The sequence below is a fragment of the Plutella xylostella genome, chromosome Z (assembly GCF_932276165.1).
Source record: "Plutella xylostella chromosome Z, ilPluXylo3.1, whole genome shotgun sequence".
NCBI classification, from domain to species: Eukaryota; Metazoa; Arthropoda; class Insecta; order Lepidoptera; family Plutellidae; genus Plutella; species Plutella xylostella.
This window is the reverse complement of record NC_064012.1, coordinates 8,403,526-8,421,849: the sequence shown is the minus strand read 5'-3', so window position 1 is coordinate 8,421,849 and position 18,324 is coordinate 8,403,526. Positions and strand designations below refer to the sequence as shown.

General features: G+C 37.3%; 3 protein-coding genes across 4 annotated transcripts in view; 1 reads left to right on the top strand and 2 right to left on the bottom strand.

Annotated features, from left to right (window-relative positions):
* Positions 1-87: 87 nt before the first annotated feature.
* Positions 88-6,151, bottom strand: LOC105388782 (ATP synthase subunit gamma, mitochondrial). Its single transcript, XM_048632584.1, has 6 exons — positions 5,965-6,151; positions 5,447-5,694; positions 3,513-3,676; positions 3,056-3,220; positions 2,513-2,688; positions 88-212 (listed from the first exon to the last, which is right to left on the bottom strand). Exons 1-6 carry the CDS (start codon positions 6,054-6,056, stop codon positions 122-124), a joined length of 936 nt encoding a protein of 311 aa, XP_048488541.1. The 5' UTR covers positions 6,057-6,151; the 3' UTR covers positions 88-121.
* On the top strand, positions 4,415-16,880 carry LOC105388781 (protein henna). 2 transcript variants are annotated; one of them, XM_048632583.1, is made up of 6 exons: positions 4,415-4,437; positions 12,894-13,197; positions 13,493-13,852; positions 14,044-14,306; positions 14,564-14,793; positions 15,035-16,880. In XM_048632583.1, the coding sequence occupies exons 2-6, from the start codon at positions 12,903-12,905 to the stop codon at positions 15,192-15,194; spliced, it is 1,308 nt and encodes a 435-aa protein (XP_048488540.1). In that variant the 5' UTR covers positions 4,415-4,437; positions 12,894-12,902; the 3' UTR covers positions 15,195-16,880. The 2 variants fall into 2 exon arrangements, with proteins under 2 accessions (XP_048488540.1, XP_011558053.1); XM_011559751.3 differs by lacking the exon at positions 4,415-4,437 and adding an exon at positions 8,768-8,950.
* The window catches only part of LOC105388780 (LIM/homeobox protein Awh), a 32,268-nt gene continuing 30,503 nt past the window's right edge, over positions 16,560-18,324 (bottom strand). The window contains exon 6 of the mRNA XM_011559750.3: positions 16,560-18,221. Within this exon, the coding sequence (XP_011558052.3) occupies positions 18,142-18,221 (80 nt within the window). The 3' untranslated portion in view covers positions 16,560-18,141. The remainder of the gene's footprint in view (positions 18,222-18,324) is intronic.

The following is an 18,324-nucleotide window of genomic DNA, read 5'->3' as shown; positions in this document are numbered from 1 at the left end:
GAAGCGAAATTATACCATTGTAACGTTTATTTAACTGAATACATTATTATTGTCTACTAATCTACTAGGGACTAATAAATATATGTCATTATACGATACAACTTAAAAGGTCGAGGCTTTTTCACTTGAGGGCGGCGGCTCCAGATATAATCTCGATGAGCTCCCTGGTGATGACGGCCTGTCGGGTGCGGTTGTACAGGAGCGTCAGTTTCCTGAGGACAATCATCATTACATAAGTATTAGATTTATACACAGCTAATAATAAACGCCTATGGTAGATATGCCCTATATGAGCACCTTTGCACGCCTAGCACACTGTTTTCTTTTTCTGTGAGACTTTTATAAATTATATTACTATTAGGATGATAGCTTCGTAGCTTTCTGATGCTTGGACAATATTCTAAACGTCTTAAAAACTGTAAAATGGTTCTCCCTTCATAACTCATTATCGCGAATCTCTCAACTGGGACACTGACCAAAATGTGTAACTACAATTACATATATTTCAATGTGCCAATTGGCATGCATGCTAGATTTTTTACGAGCAACTCGTCTTAGTCATTGTCAACCCAACCCACATCATTAAGGTATGTACTCGTATGTACATTAGAGAGAACATAGAGGCTTACAGTTACACACCAAACTACAGGGTGTTAACTAGAATGCGTTTGAGCGGGAAATGGGGGTTAGTATTAGTCTAACCAAGCACGTTTCTAAGAAAAAAAACATCAGAATCTCGAATATTTATGTTTAAAGTCTAAAGTAAAGTGGAAAGTTTTACCTTAATCAAAAACATGGTCACCCTACACAAACACATAACCAATGAGACATTCGATTGCAAAAGAACACACACTGTAAATTTGTTATCAACTTCACTTTTCATAATTTATTTGATGTAACTATGATTGTAATTAATTACACAGTAGGTAATAACAATTATTAAATAAAATTGAAATTATTCATGGTGATTAATGACATACTAATCAACATGTAATCAACAATTAAACAGCTGATGTGCATAAAGTTTCATAGATCGTACAGAATATAATTTATGACTTTCTAGGAGCTCAGAACAATAATTAAACCTTTTTACTCAGAATAAGGTAAGCGTTTAGTATTCACCATTGATACTCACCACGTTTTATTTTTCTTTTATTACCTAAAGATGCGTACAGACCGGCCCAACGAACGCCCACCGATGGACATTTATCATACATAATACAGGGGCAGATTGAGCAACGAAGGTCAACAAAACCCGTTCGTTGGCGTTCGTTTGGCCGGTCTGTACGCAGCTAAAGATAAAAGACCACAATGCATAACAGGATGATAACAGGGTCTACTTCAATGACGAATTGGTTTACTTACACTCGCTCATCTCGATTTGTGTTGTGTACTTGCGATTGAGACGTCTTTGATGACGAATAGTACGGAAATCCTCATAATAAGTATGGCCTCACTTTGAATACCAGTAGAATAATAACAATCTCGCGTATCATAACCATCGAGTATTTATGATAGTCATTACCTTCTCTGTGAATCTAGTCTGTCAGTCAGTCATTGTTGTTTACTTGTTTACAATCATTTTTTACAATTATTGCCTAAAAGGGAAAAGGTACCTACAATTCTATCTTTTGATTACCAAGCCTTGTTCCTCATCTCGTTTTATGTTGTGCTGTGCTCTGAATACGTGTGACCTATGTTATGAAGCATAAAATGAAACTGTTCTGTATTCATAAAAGATAATTATTGTGTATCAATAAAGTGATACTTATGGAGTAAAATGAAATGTCCACAATGGATTGGGTACTTTGAGTACCCAAAATCTCGGTAGGTACCTTGACGATGTGGCTCCAAGTGTGGTGCTGATTTTTTATTGACCTTGGCTTTGATTTTTTTGGCCTTGACCTTGGCTTTCAAGTTCATGGTCATTCTGTCAAACGTACCTAAACATGAATAGGGTGACTATGAAATTTTAAAATGAACTAAATAAAACTGTTTTATGTTGGTCAGCTTAAAGCAAATAAAATACGTTTTTTAATGTCTTATCGTGTTCAGTATCATCAGCTGTATCTACCATTTCCCGCTCCAACGCAATTAAGTTAACACCCTGTATAAGTAGTTAAAAATTATAGATAATATTAAAATTATTGATATATTCAGAATGTACCGAATTGTAATAAAAATATTTGTATATTTTGTAACAAGTGAGCGATTACCACTAATCTTCTTTAAGAGTACCGAAGACAGATACTGGAGCTGGACTAGGATTCTTCACCGTGGTGAAAGGATAAGCCATTCAGCTTGACTGATACCTGCCTCGATACAGATGGAAAACCTAAGTGTGGATTGCTTGTGTTGGGGTCAACCAACCCACACTAGGCCAGCGTGGTAGACTTGGCCTAAAACCCTTCCTACATTGCAAGGAGACCCGTGCCCCAGCAGTGAGGACGTGACGACTTGTGATGTGACAAAATAGTGAATTGACTTTCTATCTACAATTTCAATATCATACTTGATCATATCATTGGCATTCTTAGTAGCGTTGTCCATGGCAGCCATCCTGGCCGACTGCTCCGAGGCGGCACTCTGCTTCATGGCGTAGTACAGTAGGGCAGCCACCGTCCACTCCGCGTAGCTCTCGATGCTGTCCGGGTCTAGGTCATCGAACATCAGGATGTTGGGCGCCACCTGGTGAAGTTAAGAGGTGAGGTTGGATGTTGTTTACCTGCTGCCACTACACGGGTTCGTTATCGACGTAGATAAATGTCATTATCGCAATTCCCCATTAATACGGCGCTGTGATTGATGTGTGTATCATACGAGTTTATCGACGTCGTCGATAACGAACTCGTGCAGCGGCGGATGGTAGAGATGATGACACTATTACCGTTGTAACGAGTTAAAACTAGTGGCTTCTTCCAAAGAGTTTCTCCACACTCTGCGCTTTTCTCCATCAACCACTATAATATACTTACCACCTCTCAATCACCTGCTAGCATTCTGGAGGGATTTCCGTTCTGCGCACAGAATAATACCTAACTAGCAATGGCATTACCTCAATCTTGTCCTTATTGAAGAAGGGCACGGTGGACAGCTCGTACTTGACCGGCGAGTGGTACTTGTTGTAGTAGATGTCTCCGATGTCGTACGTGAACTGCGCCTCGGCGATGGCGGCGGCCACGGTGGACGCGTCGGCGAACACCGGCGCTGTGCGACCGATCTGGGGGGTTGGTATCGGCGAACATTAGCCATTAAGAGTCCCAATTTTAAAACCAAACAAAAACTCTAGTCCAAAAACGCCTTCAGCTACTAGCTAGGGGAAGACCCAGAAGAAGATAGTGAGATGACCTATGGATGCATTTTGTTGGAAACGGAACGGAACTAAAAAAAAATTTACTCTCTCTTTTCATCTAGATTTCACAGCCGAATAATATTACAATCTTATACCTACTACTACATCACTTTATTAGCTACATCGATGCTACAAACAGACGGTTCTTTCAAACCCTTACATCCTTGACGCTGACCAGCATCTGGTGCGAGAAGGTCCTCCGCAGCATGCCGCGCGACTTGTCGCCGATGCACACGAGCCTCTGCCCGGGCCGGTCCGCGCCGCGAGCCGTCAGGTCGCGCCTGATCCGCCGCGCCACGCCGCTGTGAACGCCACCGCACAGCCCTGCGACAGTCTGCTATTAGTTAATTGCTAGGCGCTTAAATGTCACAGCACAGATAAACGTAACGTAAACAGACAGGCACACAGACGGGCGGACAACAAAGTGATGCTATAAGGGTTCCATTTATCATTTTGAGGTACGAGTTGTCGCCGATGCACACGACCCTCTCGCCTGATCCGCCGCGCCATGCCGCTGTGGACTCCGCCGCACAGCCAAGCGACATACTGCTATAGTAGATTGCTAGGCGCTTCGTCCCCTTTGCATGCTCAGTGTGACATAAAATACAATACCACCTGTGAAAAACGTCATTTTAAGCCTGTGAAGCATGGGGATTATGTCCAACGTCCAACTTCGAAAAAATAGGACGGAGTCGGTATTTCCAGTATTTGCTGTAAAACTGTAAATTAGTCAGCATAATTATACATATAAAGTGTATGTTAAACACCAAAAATCTATTTTATAAATAAAAGAAACTACTTATATAACAACATCTTATAAAAATAAATTGAATTCATTATTACAGTCAAAACATACGTCGTAAGATTCATTCAATATCATTAGTACATCCTCTATGATGAAACTTTGGGGGGCAGTTGCAAGAGTCTTGAAAACACCGTGAGGACAATTACAGGCATAGCTGAGTAAGTGAGTAATAGAAGCATGCTAAAAAGACTAAATTGGCAACGTAGAGCCGGTGTCGGTATAAAAGTGCTCTGATTGGTATTAGCACTCGTAAAGTATCCTGGCGTCTTCTACAGAAAAGGTATGTATTTATGTAGGTTCTTAATTTATTTATCCCATAAACTTTATTGAAAATGTGCTTCTATGTATTTTTTGCGCCAAAATGCAACTGCGAACTGAATGATAATATATTTTTACTGCCAGGTTAATAAAATGCATAATAATTTCATATTGCATAGCTGTTTTCGAATACATTTCCGTAGCGAAATAAATCTAATAATTTTCCTGTGGGTTTTCGCATGTTGATTCCGATATCCCTATGTGAAAGGTTACAAGATAATAATATTAATGAAACATTTTTATTATTATTAGCAGTAATTAACACTAATTGAGTTATTAATCGCGTTACAAGCATGCAAAGCAAAAGGTACATACCAACTTGAATAAAATGCGTCAATCAATCAAGTATAATGCTTAACCGAAGGAATTTCACTTATTTGACCTAATAGTTAAAGTTTTTTTGAGTATCTTCATAAGGTTTAACGTACAATTAAGTAAATAAGCAAATACACGCATAACTTGTGAATATTGTTTACACTACGTTAAAAACGGTCATGATTTGTGCAGATTTCATTTGTGTCCGTGATATGATTGACAGACCAGCAGCTACTTAGGCCAGGAGACCATTAACCGGTAGTATATGCTACAGCTAGTACTAAGTGCATTGCATTACCATGGCCTAGCCTCAATAAGCCGAAGTGGCTGTTGGCAACCGGTTATAGGACAACCAGTTCAGGCCCTCATCATGTCTAATTAAGACGTAGTGACCCCGTCCGCGAATTATTGTGTTGCCTATAATTCAAACCAACTTGGTAATAGCAACCATGTGTTCAACCGAATGAGGATTGATAGTTGAATAAGTATAGGTAACATAAAGAGAGATGGAGTGTGATCGATCTCAGTTTTTATTAGGCATCCCAGCGGCTAGTTCAATGTTCAATTTCTCTCCGGCGATAAAATATTTTCCTGATCGTTCCATCCCATCCATACCCCATAAATTAATTACAACACCATGATTCCGTGGCACTGACCTCTATCTGAAGTGACAGCAACATAGAGCCTCCTCATCTTGGCTTCCTTCTCAATCTCTTCCGGGGTCTTCTCCACTGGTGGAGGTGCCGCAACCGCTGGGGTTTGCTCTGCATCCTTCAGCTTGAACTTCTCCTTGGAATCTCCTTCGTCCACTGGGCCGAGGACCAGGTGGGTGGATTGGTAGAACTTGCGGGGGGCGTAGCCGAATGGTACTGCGGCCGCCAGCTCGCGCTCTGCTCGTGTGAACCTGCAGTTAGTAGGGATTTCTTGCGTTTTGTAATTTAACGCTATAGGATTGTTTATTATTACTTCTACTGTGAGTTGATAAGTAAATAAGACTGTATTGTCTATCTCTCTTTGCCAATGCGTAGGACCGTACCTATACCTAGACTAAAGCAGGATATAGGGGTGTGTACCGACAAAAAATTAAACGGTTATTAGGTTGGTGGGTCATCTTACTTTCATCACTTTGTTATATTTAATCAGGGAAAAGTATAAAGTTTAAATAAATGTTTACTTGCTGGCGGACACCATCTTCATAGTTTTGGTGATTTTCTGAATATTGTTAATAGATTTCAGACGAATGACCACTTGCTTTAGTTGCACCATTATGAGTTTATAGGTATTTCATTAATATTCATAAATATATTTTATATTCGGTTGAAGGAATACAAACACAATCACTTCAGTCTTCGGAAAGAAGCATTAGAATAATAACTTCCATTGACGTGTTATGACAGATAACACAGAATAGGCTGTTTAGTATATACCAAGTCTATGGTTTTAACAAATTAGCTCATAAAGGCCGTATAGGTAGGAAGGGTAGGGTAGGGTAGGCCCCAATCGTCATTGCCCCAATCCGAGTCCACGTTGCTTGTTCTATGCTACAGCCCCACGTCCTACCCCTAGGGCCCAAGGACCACTAGTGCTCTTATTATTCTTAGTGGTAGCAGCAATATTGTCAGGGCCAACAAGGTGGTTTTCTACCGGGATAAAATAAAAAAATGCCTCCGAGAAGCGAGTGATTATACCTGCCAGTTTTATATTCCAAACTCTTTAATTGTTGAGATAAATAATTATGCCTTCTATTTAATTTTACAACCTACCATCGGACATGTCTTGATCGTGATTCCTTTGATGAACTGATGATGGCGAGAAGTTAGACGTCCTAGAAATGCAAGTATTGCATTATAGTAAGCGTGCACTGTGGGGTCACTATATACGACTCTATACTCTTACAGAGAGCGGTCGTGCAATCGGCTTACGAGATAGAGTCGTGGCTCTAACAGCAGCGCTACGAAACATCGTTTTTCCTCATATAGAGTGAACCCCTGTATCGTCGTCGTCGGCGCATGCGCATCCTCGTGAGAGCTGTGTCACGCACTTGACCGCGGCTGTTTCTTTGACGAATAGCCGCTTCGATAATATTATTATGTTTAGCTGCTCAATTGTAAACAAACATTGTTTCTGAAACGCTTGCATCATAAGTATTATGGGCTTATCGTGGTAATAATGTAATGTTTAAAAAAATATGTTTGGTGGTTGATACTTATCGTCTTTTGAAGCTTTTTGGTATGAAGTATTTACTTCTTAATGGCTTGCTTGGCTTAATTCTTGATACGACTATCAAAGGACGAAAAAGTGTTTTAAAAATTACCTTGATTTTTAAATTTATAATATAAGTACCTACTTATGTACTTATTATCATCAAATATTTACATAACAAAGATGACCTTTTTAAACAAAACATGTTTCGTGACGTAGATAAATGAATAGCAAAACTTTTTTAATAAGTAAATCAAGTAACAGTGGCAAAATCTAGAACAGTCATTAAGGAACAAATTAAATCCAGTTATACAGTAATGACAAAAAATTGTGTCGCATTGTATCAATAAATAATGACCTTCGAATAAAATTGACGCTCGCGAATGTTGCGCAAAAATAATAATCAACAATTTGATTGAAATATTCATTGATCATTGACAATAATTTATCTCAATGGTGGACTAAAAATCATATTGTAACAATAAATATACATAGAGCTATATTATGTACTTACTTACCGACATAGGTATAGGACCTTGTTTATTAATAGTTGATTGTAAGCCTATATTGTAAATGTATAAAACTATGTAAATTCTACCTACGTCCCCACTGCTGGCACGGGCAAATGAAGGAAGGGTTTTAGGCCACCACGCTGCTGGTTTAGTGCGGGTTGGTGGACCCTAACACAAGCAAGCCCGTGCTGAGAGAGTTGTCGGGTAAGTGGGCAACCTGACTTTCAGATGTCTTCAAGCTGCCCGAAGATCTCTGAGTAGGCTTAACGACTGCTGCAGAAGCAGCAACCGGGACCCACAAATTAACGTCCGAAGCACGGAAGCGTCCCGAAAAGAACCACTTGAAATCGGTCACCCATCCAATGGCTGACCGTGCCATGTGATGCTTATACATATATATGTGATGACCTCAGTAATCAGTTACGATCACTGAGGCTGACTGAGAAGACTACGTACGCTTCTTCGCCTCACATATCCTTATTGGAATATTTCATCAAATCCTGTTCAGCCATAATGGTTAGGTTATAGTCGGGTTACGATGCTACAAACACAAGTAAAAAAAAAATCTTTTATTATTTCGGTTAGGCTTAGGGCTAGGTTAGCCGCCTAGGCTTACTTAGCGCACTGAGCCTAGCGAGTCACCTAGTGAATAGCTTAGTAAAACAATCGTTTTAGAACCTAGCCTTAGCTAATTGGAGCTAAGATGATACGCACCCACAATATCCCATACAATTTACTCCCTGTACCTCCTGTAGGTTGACTGGTAGAAAATGCTTTTAGCATTAAGTCCACCTAATTGTACATAATTACTTTTGTATATTGTGCAATGAAGAATAAATATATAAATAAATAAATATATACTCGATGTTCATTCACGCCATTAATTTCCGAATAGGATATCCAGTATAACATTCCTTATTTACTTATAGAAATTAATCCCTATTACCCTTGATTACAGCATTATGATAGAAGTATTGTCAGAAAAAAGATCTTGAAAAAAAGAACAACTTCGGAAATCCCAGAATCCCACCGGGAAAACCGAGAACAACATATTCAAGCTCTACCTTTAAGACGCAGTGAAGCTAAAAGAAAGTTAAAATTATCTTACAACGAACTTATCAAATCGACATACATAATATGTATTAACTATATCTAGAATTCTAGACATTGTTCACTTTTTATTTAGTGAAAAACTTCCAAACTTCCATGTTTAGCCTACTGTACATTAATATTAATATAGAGCTGGTTATGCATCACACTGATATAGGTACTTAAAAGCGAGGCGTTGTCTCATCACGTTCATTTGTTTCAAGACGTGAACAAAAGCACATCGGTCGTAGTTAAACTATATTTTAGACTATTTTTTTAATTGATTATACTATTTGAGTACATACCATGATGGAAGTCAACAAGCCTGTGGAGCTTTCAAGCTCACCCCCTGACAAGGTAAGTAAGCAAAGGCATTGGCGAAAGTTTAAAACTTAGTGATCTAAGGGCCTATTTAAAATACACTCACGGGCAATGAAATAGTTTCACTCAAAAAAAGCCAAAGGACCCCATTTTTTCCAACATTTATTTTAAAAACTGAAATAAATATTATTGTTTTAGTTGGTAATATCCTGATGCTCCGCTAAATGTACTTCAATATTGCAGAAAGCTATTTCCGTTTAGCAGTAAGTAATTTGGTGTTTTTCTCAGTGGAACCTTTTCATTGTCCGTGAGTGTATATGAGATATGAAGTTTTAGGGGAAAAGTTCTAGTATTTTTTATTTTGTGTCCGTTTATAAAAACTGTCACAATCATGTTTTTTTTAGTTGTGTCCCTATTAAGTCCTAAGCTAACTTTACTTGTGTGAAATATGAAATACGAATGTGAGCTCGCGATTATTTTGTAGCTTTTATATTTATTGGTCATTTCGCCACTGATTTTTTCGTGTATATTGGGGTAAAACTTATTATTTACGACAGTATTCTAAAATGCGGTTTAACATTCACATACCTAAGTAGTATAAAGTCGTAAAAAGATGGCAAATTATTATTATTATTATTAAATAGTGATAATAGTTCATACATTGCGGTAATTCTTGGTGATAAGATACTAAAATGCACAGATTTGATTAATAACAATAATATGAGTACAACGAATGTAAGAACTATATTATTATAATTTCATCTATGATGATCCAGGTTTTTTTTCAACTTATGTTATGCTTAAGCGAACGCAAATAAATAGTACTGCCGATGTTGTAAAAATAACAGGTTAGATAGATAGATAGACTATTCTTTATTTGTACACACACATAAAATAAACTTACATAACTTAAATACTAACACATATGTACAAAAATGGCGGGTTGAATAGATTTTTTCAAGACAACCTTAGGGAGGAAATATGTCAAATATGTTTTGATCAAAGACGTTACTTTATTTAACTAGATGTGTTTTAATTATAATATACGAGAAGGTGCTAGTCATATGCATCTAATCTCTGAACAAAACAAAGGCGTGTTAAAGTTCGTGACTTGTTCGTGATGAAATTAATTATTTTTCATCATCACTATTCACAGATCGAACTCAGTATAAACCTAGGTTTACGGGATTTTTCAACTTTCACCTACCTTTCGCATCCCGAGAAATCTGAAACAGTTAAAAATCTGTTGTATCTAGTTTACCAATGGGTCGCCGCGACATAAGCGGTTATTAAAGTATTGGCCCAACATAAAACTATTCTGGAATGTCGTCTAATGACCTAGCAATACCCAAATTTTCATTATTTTTGTAATTGCGTGAATAATAAGTAGGTATAACAAAAAACAGTTTTTTTTTCTAATTAACGTAGGTACCTAACTACTAATGCTAGATAGTAATAGAACGAGTATGTTCTCTATGCTTATTCTATTTGTGTAGTTTATTTTTTTACAAATAATTGAAATACTGCTTAGCGACCTAATGGTAATTTCGATAGGTACTTAGGTACTTAGTTCTTTTGTTTTTGACAAAGTACAAAGTATTCCCCAGAATTACACAATACAGTGAAGTTGTACTTGAATGTACTTATTCGTCGTATTTAGAATTTTCCGTGAGAGCGTCTATATTTTAAAACAATCAAAAAGCATAATGCAATATACCTAATAGCGTTTTAAATAATTATCAAAGTTATCACGTAAATGATATTTAACGACCAAGAATGTTTTGAAAATAATTTGTATTTAAATTTGTCAAGAGTCAAGGAGCAAATGATAGCTTATCAGTTGCTAAATCCTCGCAATATTTTTAGATGTTTTACTCTTAACTACCTATGAATAACCTATGAATAAGTACATTTTTACGGGTTGTTGTTGTTGAAGCTCATGAATACCTTCTACTTCTTGATTCCATCTCATCGAGGTACTTCTTGATTCGCCATTTTCTTTTATTCGATATTTTTCTTATCCTAAATCATCATTAATTCCTCTAACTCCACGAGGAGCATAGGGCCTCCACAGTTCTTCTCCAGACGTTTCTGTCCTGGGCTCTTTCTTTGGCTTCGTCCCAGGAGATTCCGACGGCATTGAGGTCGCTGAGAATGGATCGCCTCCAAGTTATTGCAGGTCGCCCTTTGCGCCGTCTGCCCTGCGGCGGAAATATATAATAAATATAATCCTAAATACATCACAATAAATAAAACATATTGTACCTACCATAACTTATTTAATTATATGGCTCATCAAACATTAGGTACACATACTATTTCGTTTACTCTGATCTGATGTACGGTGCACGTACATACCATATAGGTACGGTGGCCTGCGCCTAAAAGTATACAGGCGGAGTTTTTAAAATAGCGATCTCAAGCTCACATGCGGCTCAAGCACATCCACATAAACACCACTGCTACACATATCACACACAACACGTCCCCGGATTTATAACAGATGTAGCTGGTCCCTTCATCATCAGGGATCGCTATTTTAAAAACTCCGCCTGTATACTTTTAGGCGCAGGCCACCGTACATAGGTACTTAGGTACATATTATTTTCCGAAACAAAGACAAAATTATGTGCTCTACATTTTATTTCCTGAATCCTTGTTTCCTACTCTGAATAAAACGAATACATTTTCATAATCTCGGGATGAGAAAATCATCAGACCTAATAGTTACCTACATCTGCTATACTATCACGCTTATCAAAACCGTCCAATCCTATTCATAACCAATAATTTCATGTTTCTAAGTGCCAATAAAATCGTTTAGTACGAGTCGGTTCAGTTGTCTATATCAAAGTAGAATAACGTTATAAACATCCAATAAATCAGTCAAGAATCAGTTGTACATTCCAGAAAATTATGAAATTATTATGTTAGTTTACCTACTTGATAAAGGAAATGGTCTTTGAGAATATGATGGATATTATGATGCTTTTATAAAATAAGCATAAACCGATACAATATAAACATACAAAAATTACTCCTTAAATTTTTATAATAGGTAAATATAATGTACTTAATACTATATATCGAGAAAGGTTTCGATTGCGATCACAGAACAAAGCGGATTAAAACATACCAGCTCCGATATTACACTCGCGAGCAAAAAAATGTTCCACCCACAATATAGCGACTCCAAATGGCCCCGGTTTATTTAAAATTTGAACACAATATTTAAATTATTAGTTGATACTACTCTGATCTACTTCTATTATAGTATATTGCAGACGAGGCGTCATTGCTAGCTTTTTTGACTTTTTTCCGTTTAGGAGTAATTTTGTGCTACAAATAGGTACCTACAACTTAACTTTTTCATTTATCGCGTTTTTTTTGCATATTTTTTGCCAATTACCTAATCCACGTTGTTTTTTGTAAGCATAAGCTGTTTTACCGCAGATGATAATATAATAGCCGATCAGGCATTGACTACGTAGTCGCATCATTATCTCAATGTTATCCCGTGGTTCGTCGACTCACGTAACGTGCGCGGTCAGAGGTTATCGCGGTTCACACTTAATTCAACATGAAACCTCAATATTACACCCATAAATGGGACGTTTACCCTTATCTTCCCGCGATAAACTTTGCTTTACTTCAGATGTACATTATTTTGGATGACTTGCGTCATTCGTATCATGAATGTACAAAATATTAATTAATGATTTACAAAATGTAACTTAAAAAAAGAAAATATGTATGAGGAATTGCAACACTATTTTCTTACCCGGGATGTTAATGCTCATGCTCATGCAAACTAAGCTTGATAAATATTTTCGTTTAGAAAGAGAAACAATGCTGTGTTTTGAATAGTTTTTATAATTAAAAAAACGGCAACCCATTTTTCTCAAATGTAACGTAGCAGTGATATTATAATAATGAATAATCATGAACTTAATAGTTTAAAATCCAAATCTTGTTCCAGCCGAAATTAATGGAGGGCGGCAACTACATTCGCGAGGGTCGTGACTCGTCCAAGTCGACGTGGCTGCTATTCTCCCCAGCCAGCCCTGACGCTGCAGGAGACCTGGCCAGGTTCCTGGGCATCTTCTCCGGTCACGGAGTCAACCTCAGCCACATCGAGTCCCGCTCATCAGCCAGGAGACCGGGCTACGAGTTCATGGTTGAGTGTGAACACGGGATCGGGGACTTCGGTGCCGCTCTGGCTGACTTGAAGAAGGACGTCGGCTACTTGAACATTATTTCGAGGAATTACAAGGATAACCGATGTGAGTGTGAATAATTTATCGATATTATTATAGATGCTATGTAACTGCTACTACGGGGTTGCAAGAAAGGAGCTCCACGAGTAACTTTGGGTTATCAGCGATTGAAAGCAATATAAATATGACTGGATAATGCTTTCGCTTTCACCACGACGAAAATCCTTAGTCTGGTAGTGTAGACAAATAATGAAGACAGCACAAAAACATAAATTAAGAACTAGTGGCTAAAATAAAATATGATATGAAAATGTGTGTTTTTTTTAAACATGTAATGAAAATCGTATTCTTTTAATTCCAGCTGCGGTTCCGTGGTTCCCGCGTCGTATCCGCGACTTGGACCGTTTCGCGAACCAGATCCTGTCGTACGGATCCGAGCTGGACTCCGACCACCCTGGCTTCACGGACCCCGAGTATCGGGCCAGGAGGAAGTACTTCGCCGACATCGCTTACAACTACCGCCACGGACAGCCTCTCCCTCATGTGAACTACAGCAAGGAGGAGGTCGCCACTTGGGGCGCCATCTTTGAGAAGTTGACGGAACTTTATCCGACCCACGCGTGCCGAGAACACAATCACGTGTTCCAGCTGTTGATAGAGAACTGCGGCTACCGAGCTGATAACATTCCGCAGTTGGAAGATGTCTCTAATTTCCTGAAAGGTAAGTTTTTAATACTACTACCTACCTTATATTCATAGTAAAACATTAGCATACATACTGTAATGAGAAGTAAATCTAAGTAAGTAAACTGCTACTTTTATTGCAGAGAACAAGCTTTTGTTAATTAGACACAATACTTAAAGTTAGTACTAACCCTAAATATTACAGCTTACACGTTAATTGCTCCACAGATTGCACAGGTTTCACCCTGCGCCCCGTGGCGGGTCTGTTATCATCGCGCGACTTCCTCGCCGGCCTGGCATTCCGGGTGTTCCACAGCACCCAGTACATCCGCCACCACTCCAGGCCCTTCTACACTCCGGAGCCAGACGTCTGCCACGAGCTGTTGGGCCACGCCCCCCTGTTTGCCGATCCCGCCTTCGCGCAGTTCTCGCAAGAGATAGGACTGGCCTCGCTCGGAGCACCTGATGATTACATTGAGAAGCTGGCTACGGTACGTATCAAACGCTATTGTTAGCTTTAAGTTAGTTTTGTCAGACACATTTTTACCCCTGATACATGTATTGTGAGCAGAAGCGGTCGGAAATCGAACCCGAAACGGCCAGTCATAATTTAAAAGGCAGACAGATAGTAAAAATAGAGCTAGCTAACCATTGACATAATATTATATGTATAAGAGCTAACTTTTTTCAAAGCTTCAAAGACTTGATAACAACTACGATGGCTAGCAATCATATTTATTTCTTCCAGTGCTTCTGGTTCACCGTGGAGTTCGGTCTGTGCCGGCAAGACGGACAGCTGAAGGCTTTCGGGGCTGGTCTCCTGTCTTCCTTCGGGGAGCTTCAGTACAGTCTGTCCGACAAACCAGAGCTCCGGGACTTCGAGCCCGAACAGACCGGAGTCCAGAAGTACCCGATCACTGAGTACCAACCCGTGTACTTCGTGGCCAACTCGTTTGAAGATGCTAAGGACAAGATGATGTAAGTTTTTTTATCGTAACTAGATAGCTAATTCAGTAGCAAATTATAAAGAAGAAAAGATATTTATAAACCTACCTAACAACCTAATATAGGCCTACTAGAATTAGTGCTGAGGCCTTTTTTGACCACAGTTTTGATAAATGGCCGGAAAATTATGTACCTAATGGCAAAAAAACACGAACCAATTATAAGTAAGTAAAGAGAGAATATAAATCTAATAAGCCAAACTTTTAATTTCCAGAAAGTTCTCCCACACCATCCCTCGGGACTTCAGCGTGCGCTACAACCCATACACCCAGAGCATCGACATCCTGGACTCCCCTCGGCAAATGAAGGTCCTGCTCAAAGGAATCCACCAAGAGATGGAGGAACTCCTCAATGCTATGGAAAAATTGGAATAGCTCCACCTGTCTGAGACTCTGTGAATCGCGTAGATTGTGAGACCACCAGTGAATTCAGTCAAATACTCACTCACCTACTAGTTTGAATGTGACTGTTAGATGGCGCTACTGTTGTTCCGTTTGTTTGGGATCTGGTACAAAGTTATCTACAGTATGATGATGATATTAGTACACATTCATAGGTATTGTAAAATGTACACCTGCAAGTTACGCAAAATAGCATATTTTGCTACACTCTGGACCCAATAGCATAATATATTTTGATATATGTATGTAACTACTCCTTTAAAAAAATTGCTTTATGGAACTTTATTTAGTTCGTATTTAATTGGCTAACGTCGTATGTGTAACTTTTCAGGCAGTTTAATATGGTTTAATATTTATAGCGATATGCAGAAAAGATATGTTGGAGTCACGATGTTCATAAGAATAGTATTTATAAATAATTAAATTTAACTTGTAAATGTACTTATGTTTTAAGTAGATGTGTAATTAGTTATTTATAAGATTATGAGCTAGATTAGAAAAGAATACTAATAGGTACCTATGACGTTTTACTTCAGCTTCAGATGTTATCAGATTATGATATAAGTAGGTACCTATATCAGGAAGAAATGGCCAAAAAACTTTTATGTTATTTAATTGATACTAGCAGGCAGACTAAGAAAATATCAATGTAGAAAGTCTAACAATATGAACTTTTCAATTAAAACACGTCTTTATTCAACATATATAATTAATAATTTGTACAGATAAAACTTAAGTACCTAGTACTCGAATAAACTAAAATGTTACATTAAAATGACAAGATAATGAGCTATAACTTACATCTAAGTTAATAAATAGACGCCTTTAGCGGCCAATGTACAATTTTCTAAAGTAAATAGTGTTTATATACAATACACGACATGAGTACTTAGTTACTCAGGAAGAAGCATTTTTATATACTTAACTAAATACCTTGATGATAAAAATAAATTATACTGTATTGACAGCTACGAGTAATTAACAGTTATGACCAAATTAGGTGATGCCAAAAGTCTCTACTTATTTAAGTCTATTTATGAATACAGAAGTACCTATCTAGGTACTCAACCATTTATTTATAAATACATAATATAGTTTTCATGTGGAGTAGCTGTTAAGTGTGTGAATTTTCGGTATAAGTATAAAAGCCAAATACTTATATAATTTCAATTTGCAGATCTATGTCTAATGCAAAATAAAGGGCCAAGTACATAATTAACTTGTAATGTATGTATGTAAGAATTTTATATACTTACCTACAGCATACATACCTACATATTGGATGTCTACTTTTGAACGTGTGGTCGATTGATGTTCGGTACGTTATATATTAAAAAAAAACATATTATTTATGTTACTTATATATACAATATACAGACAGTCACAATATAACAATGTAATGTTATTATTATTTATAAATTCTTCGTATGTAGGTACTACCATATTGCTTTCATTCAGATTCGTAATACCTAGTTCATTGTATTTGAATTAAAACATTATTTGGCAAGAAGAGAGCTCGCTAGTTAGGTACATCGAGAAAATAGTTAAGATTTATATTTTTTGGCACTCATTAAGTAAGTACATAATAAGTATAAATAGGAAATATTTAAGTTTGTAAAAGTTTTCTTATCTTTATACTTTAATAAATGTTTAAGAATTTACAGTGATATGATATTACCCGATTGCGTGATTATTCGTACGTTTAGATACCGACACTGGTACCATGACTTCGTTCAATCTCTACAAATAGTCTAATTTTTTCAGCTCATCGGACCACTCAAAATTTATTTTGAAATGTACAGGAATATTCTGAATATTAATTACATGTAGGCTAACGTTAAATAAGACACATACACCCAATAAATATTTATTTTACATAAGTACCTACAAGCATATTTCGAGACACAGATTTTTCACCGAATTTAATTTACCTATGCTAATATTGCATCATATTTGAACATTTAGATGATATTCATTTGATATCAGATGACAAAGATTGTAGGGTTTTTAAAGACACGAGATTGATACATTGCACTTTTAAAAAGTACCTATTTCTGAAATTAACCTATCACAGTTTCATAAATTAAGCAAGTAAATAAATAAACAATAAGTAAGTAAAATAAACCTAGACTTGTTATTAATTAAATACGTAGGAATAACTAAGTTGATCGGAGAAGACAACGATACACACAGTAATTGCTTTGTTGCACCCTGAAGGAAAGATTTTAAATCAGATTATGTTAACTTTACTACTGCGCTAAACTACAATGTTATCTAGATAACTTAACAAAACCGTTTTGCAGTCACATCAACATAAACTTTACCACAGTCACTGCACTAAACTACAATTTCAATAAAACTATATTGTAGTCACGCTACGTAGGTACTATCTGATATAACAATATTCCAAATAGGACGCAAAAGGGCCACAATTGATAACACAATATATTGTTAGTGGGCACTTGGACAGAGTTTTGTGGCGAAAGCATAGGATACGGATGATATGTCTCTATTCATGGAATGATTTCTAGATTAACATTTCCATCCTTCCCGTAAAAACAAACTGATTGCAAATCACCTCATCCTTGGCCAAGCTAACAATACCTATCTACTTAAGATTTGCAGCATTCCTACTATAGGAGTATCCTAAAACGTGAGCTATGTTACCGTTATGTAACACCCTGTATGTTTACATTATTTTAATGTTTTTATCATGTGTGCTGTATGTCTTAACAGTCATCATCATATTCCTTTCCGAGGCCAATTAACATTGTGATTGAGCGTCATGCCACGCACACGATTATTGTTGAAATGAGCAGGTATATAATCTGGCTACCATATGGCCAAATTTGGTACACAAACAATATGTTTGCAAGAGTCTCTCTCATGGTGCAAAACTTGTGTGTACGAGTTTCGTGATCTACACTTCATTCTGCATGCAGTGGATTGATGAGTCCTCAGATAATTCATCCATTGAAGAATCCGTGAAGGAGGTTCCATCTGAAACGGGAAATGCTTCAGTTACTTCTAGGATTAACTAAACCTAATCTATAACATATAGAAAATTTATTAATATGTGAGGTTAATATAATTTTAAACCCCT

Coding starts and splice junctions, on each gene's coding strand:
- LOC105388782 (XM_048632584.1), bottom strand. CDS start 6,056: ATGGTGCAACTAAAGCAAGTGGTCATTCGTCTGAAATCTATTAACAAT. Junction 5,695..5,964: donor AAGATGGTGTCCGCCAGCAA/GTAAACATTTAT, acceptor TACTAACTGCAG/GTTCACACGAGCAGAGCGCG. Junction 2,689..3,055: donor TCAATAAGGACAAGATTGAG/GTAATGCCATTG, acceptor TAACTTCACCAG/GTGGCGCCCAACATCCTGAT.
- LOC105388781 (XM_011559751.3), top strand. CDS start 8,900: ATGATGGAAGTCAACAAGCCTGTGGAGCTTTCAAGCTCACCCCCTGAC. Junction 8,951..12,893: donor CAAGCTCACCCCCTGACAAG/GTAAGTAAGCAA, acceptor ATCTTGTTCCAG/CCGAAATTAATGGAGGGCGG. Junction 13,853..14,043: donor TGTCTCTAATTTCCTGAAAG/GTAAGTTTTTAA, acceptor ATTGCTCCACAG/ATTGCACAGGTTTCACCCTG.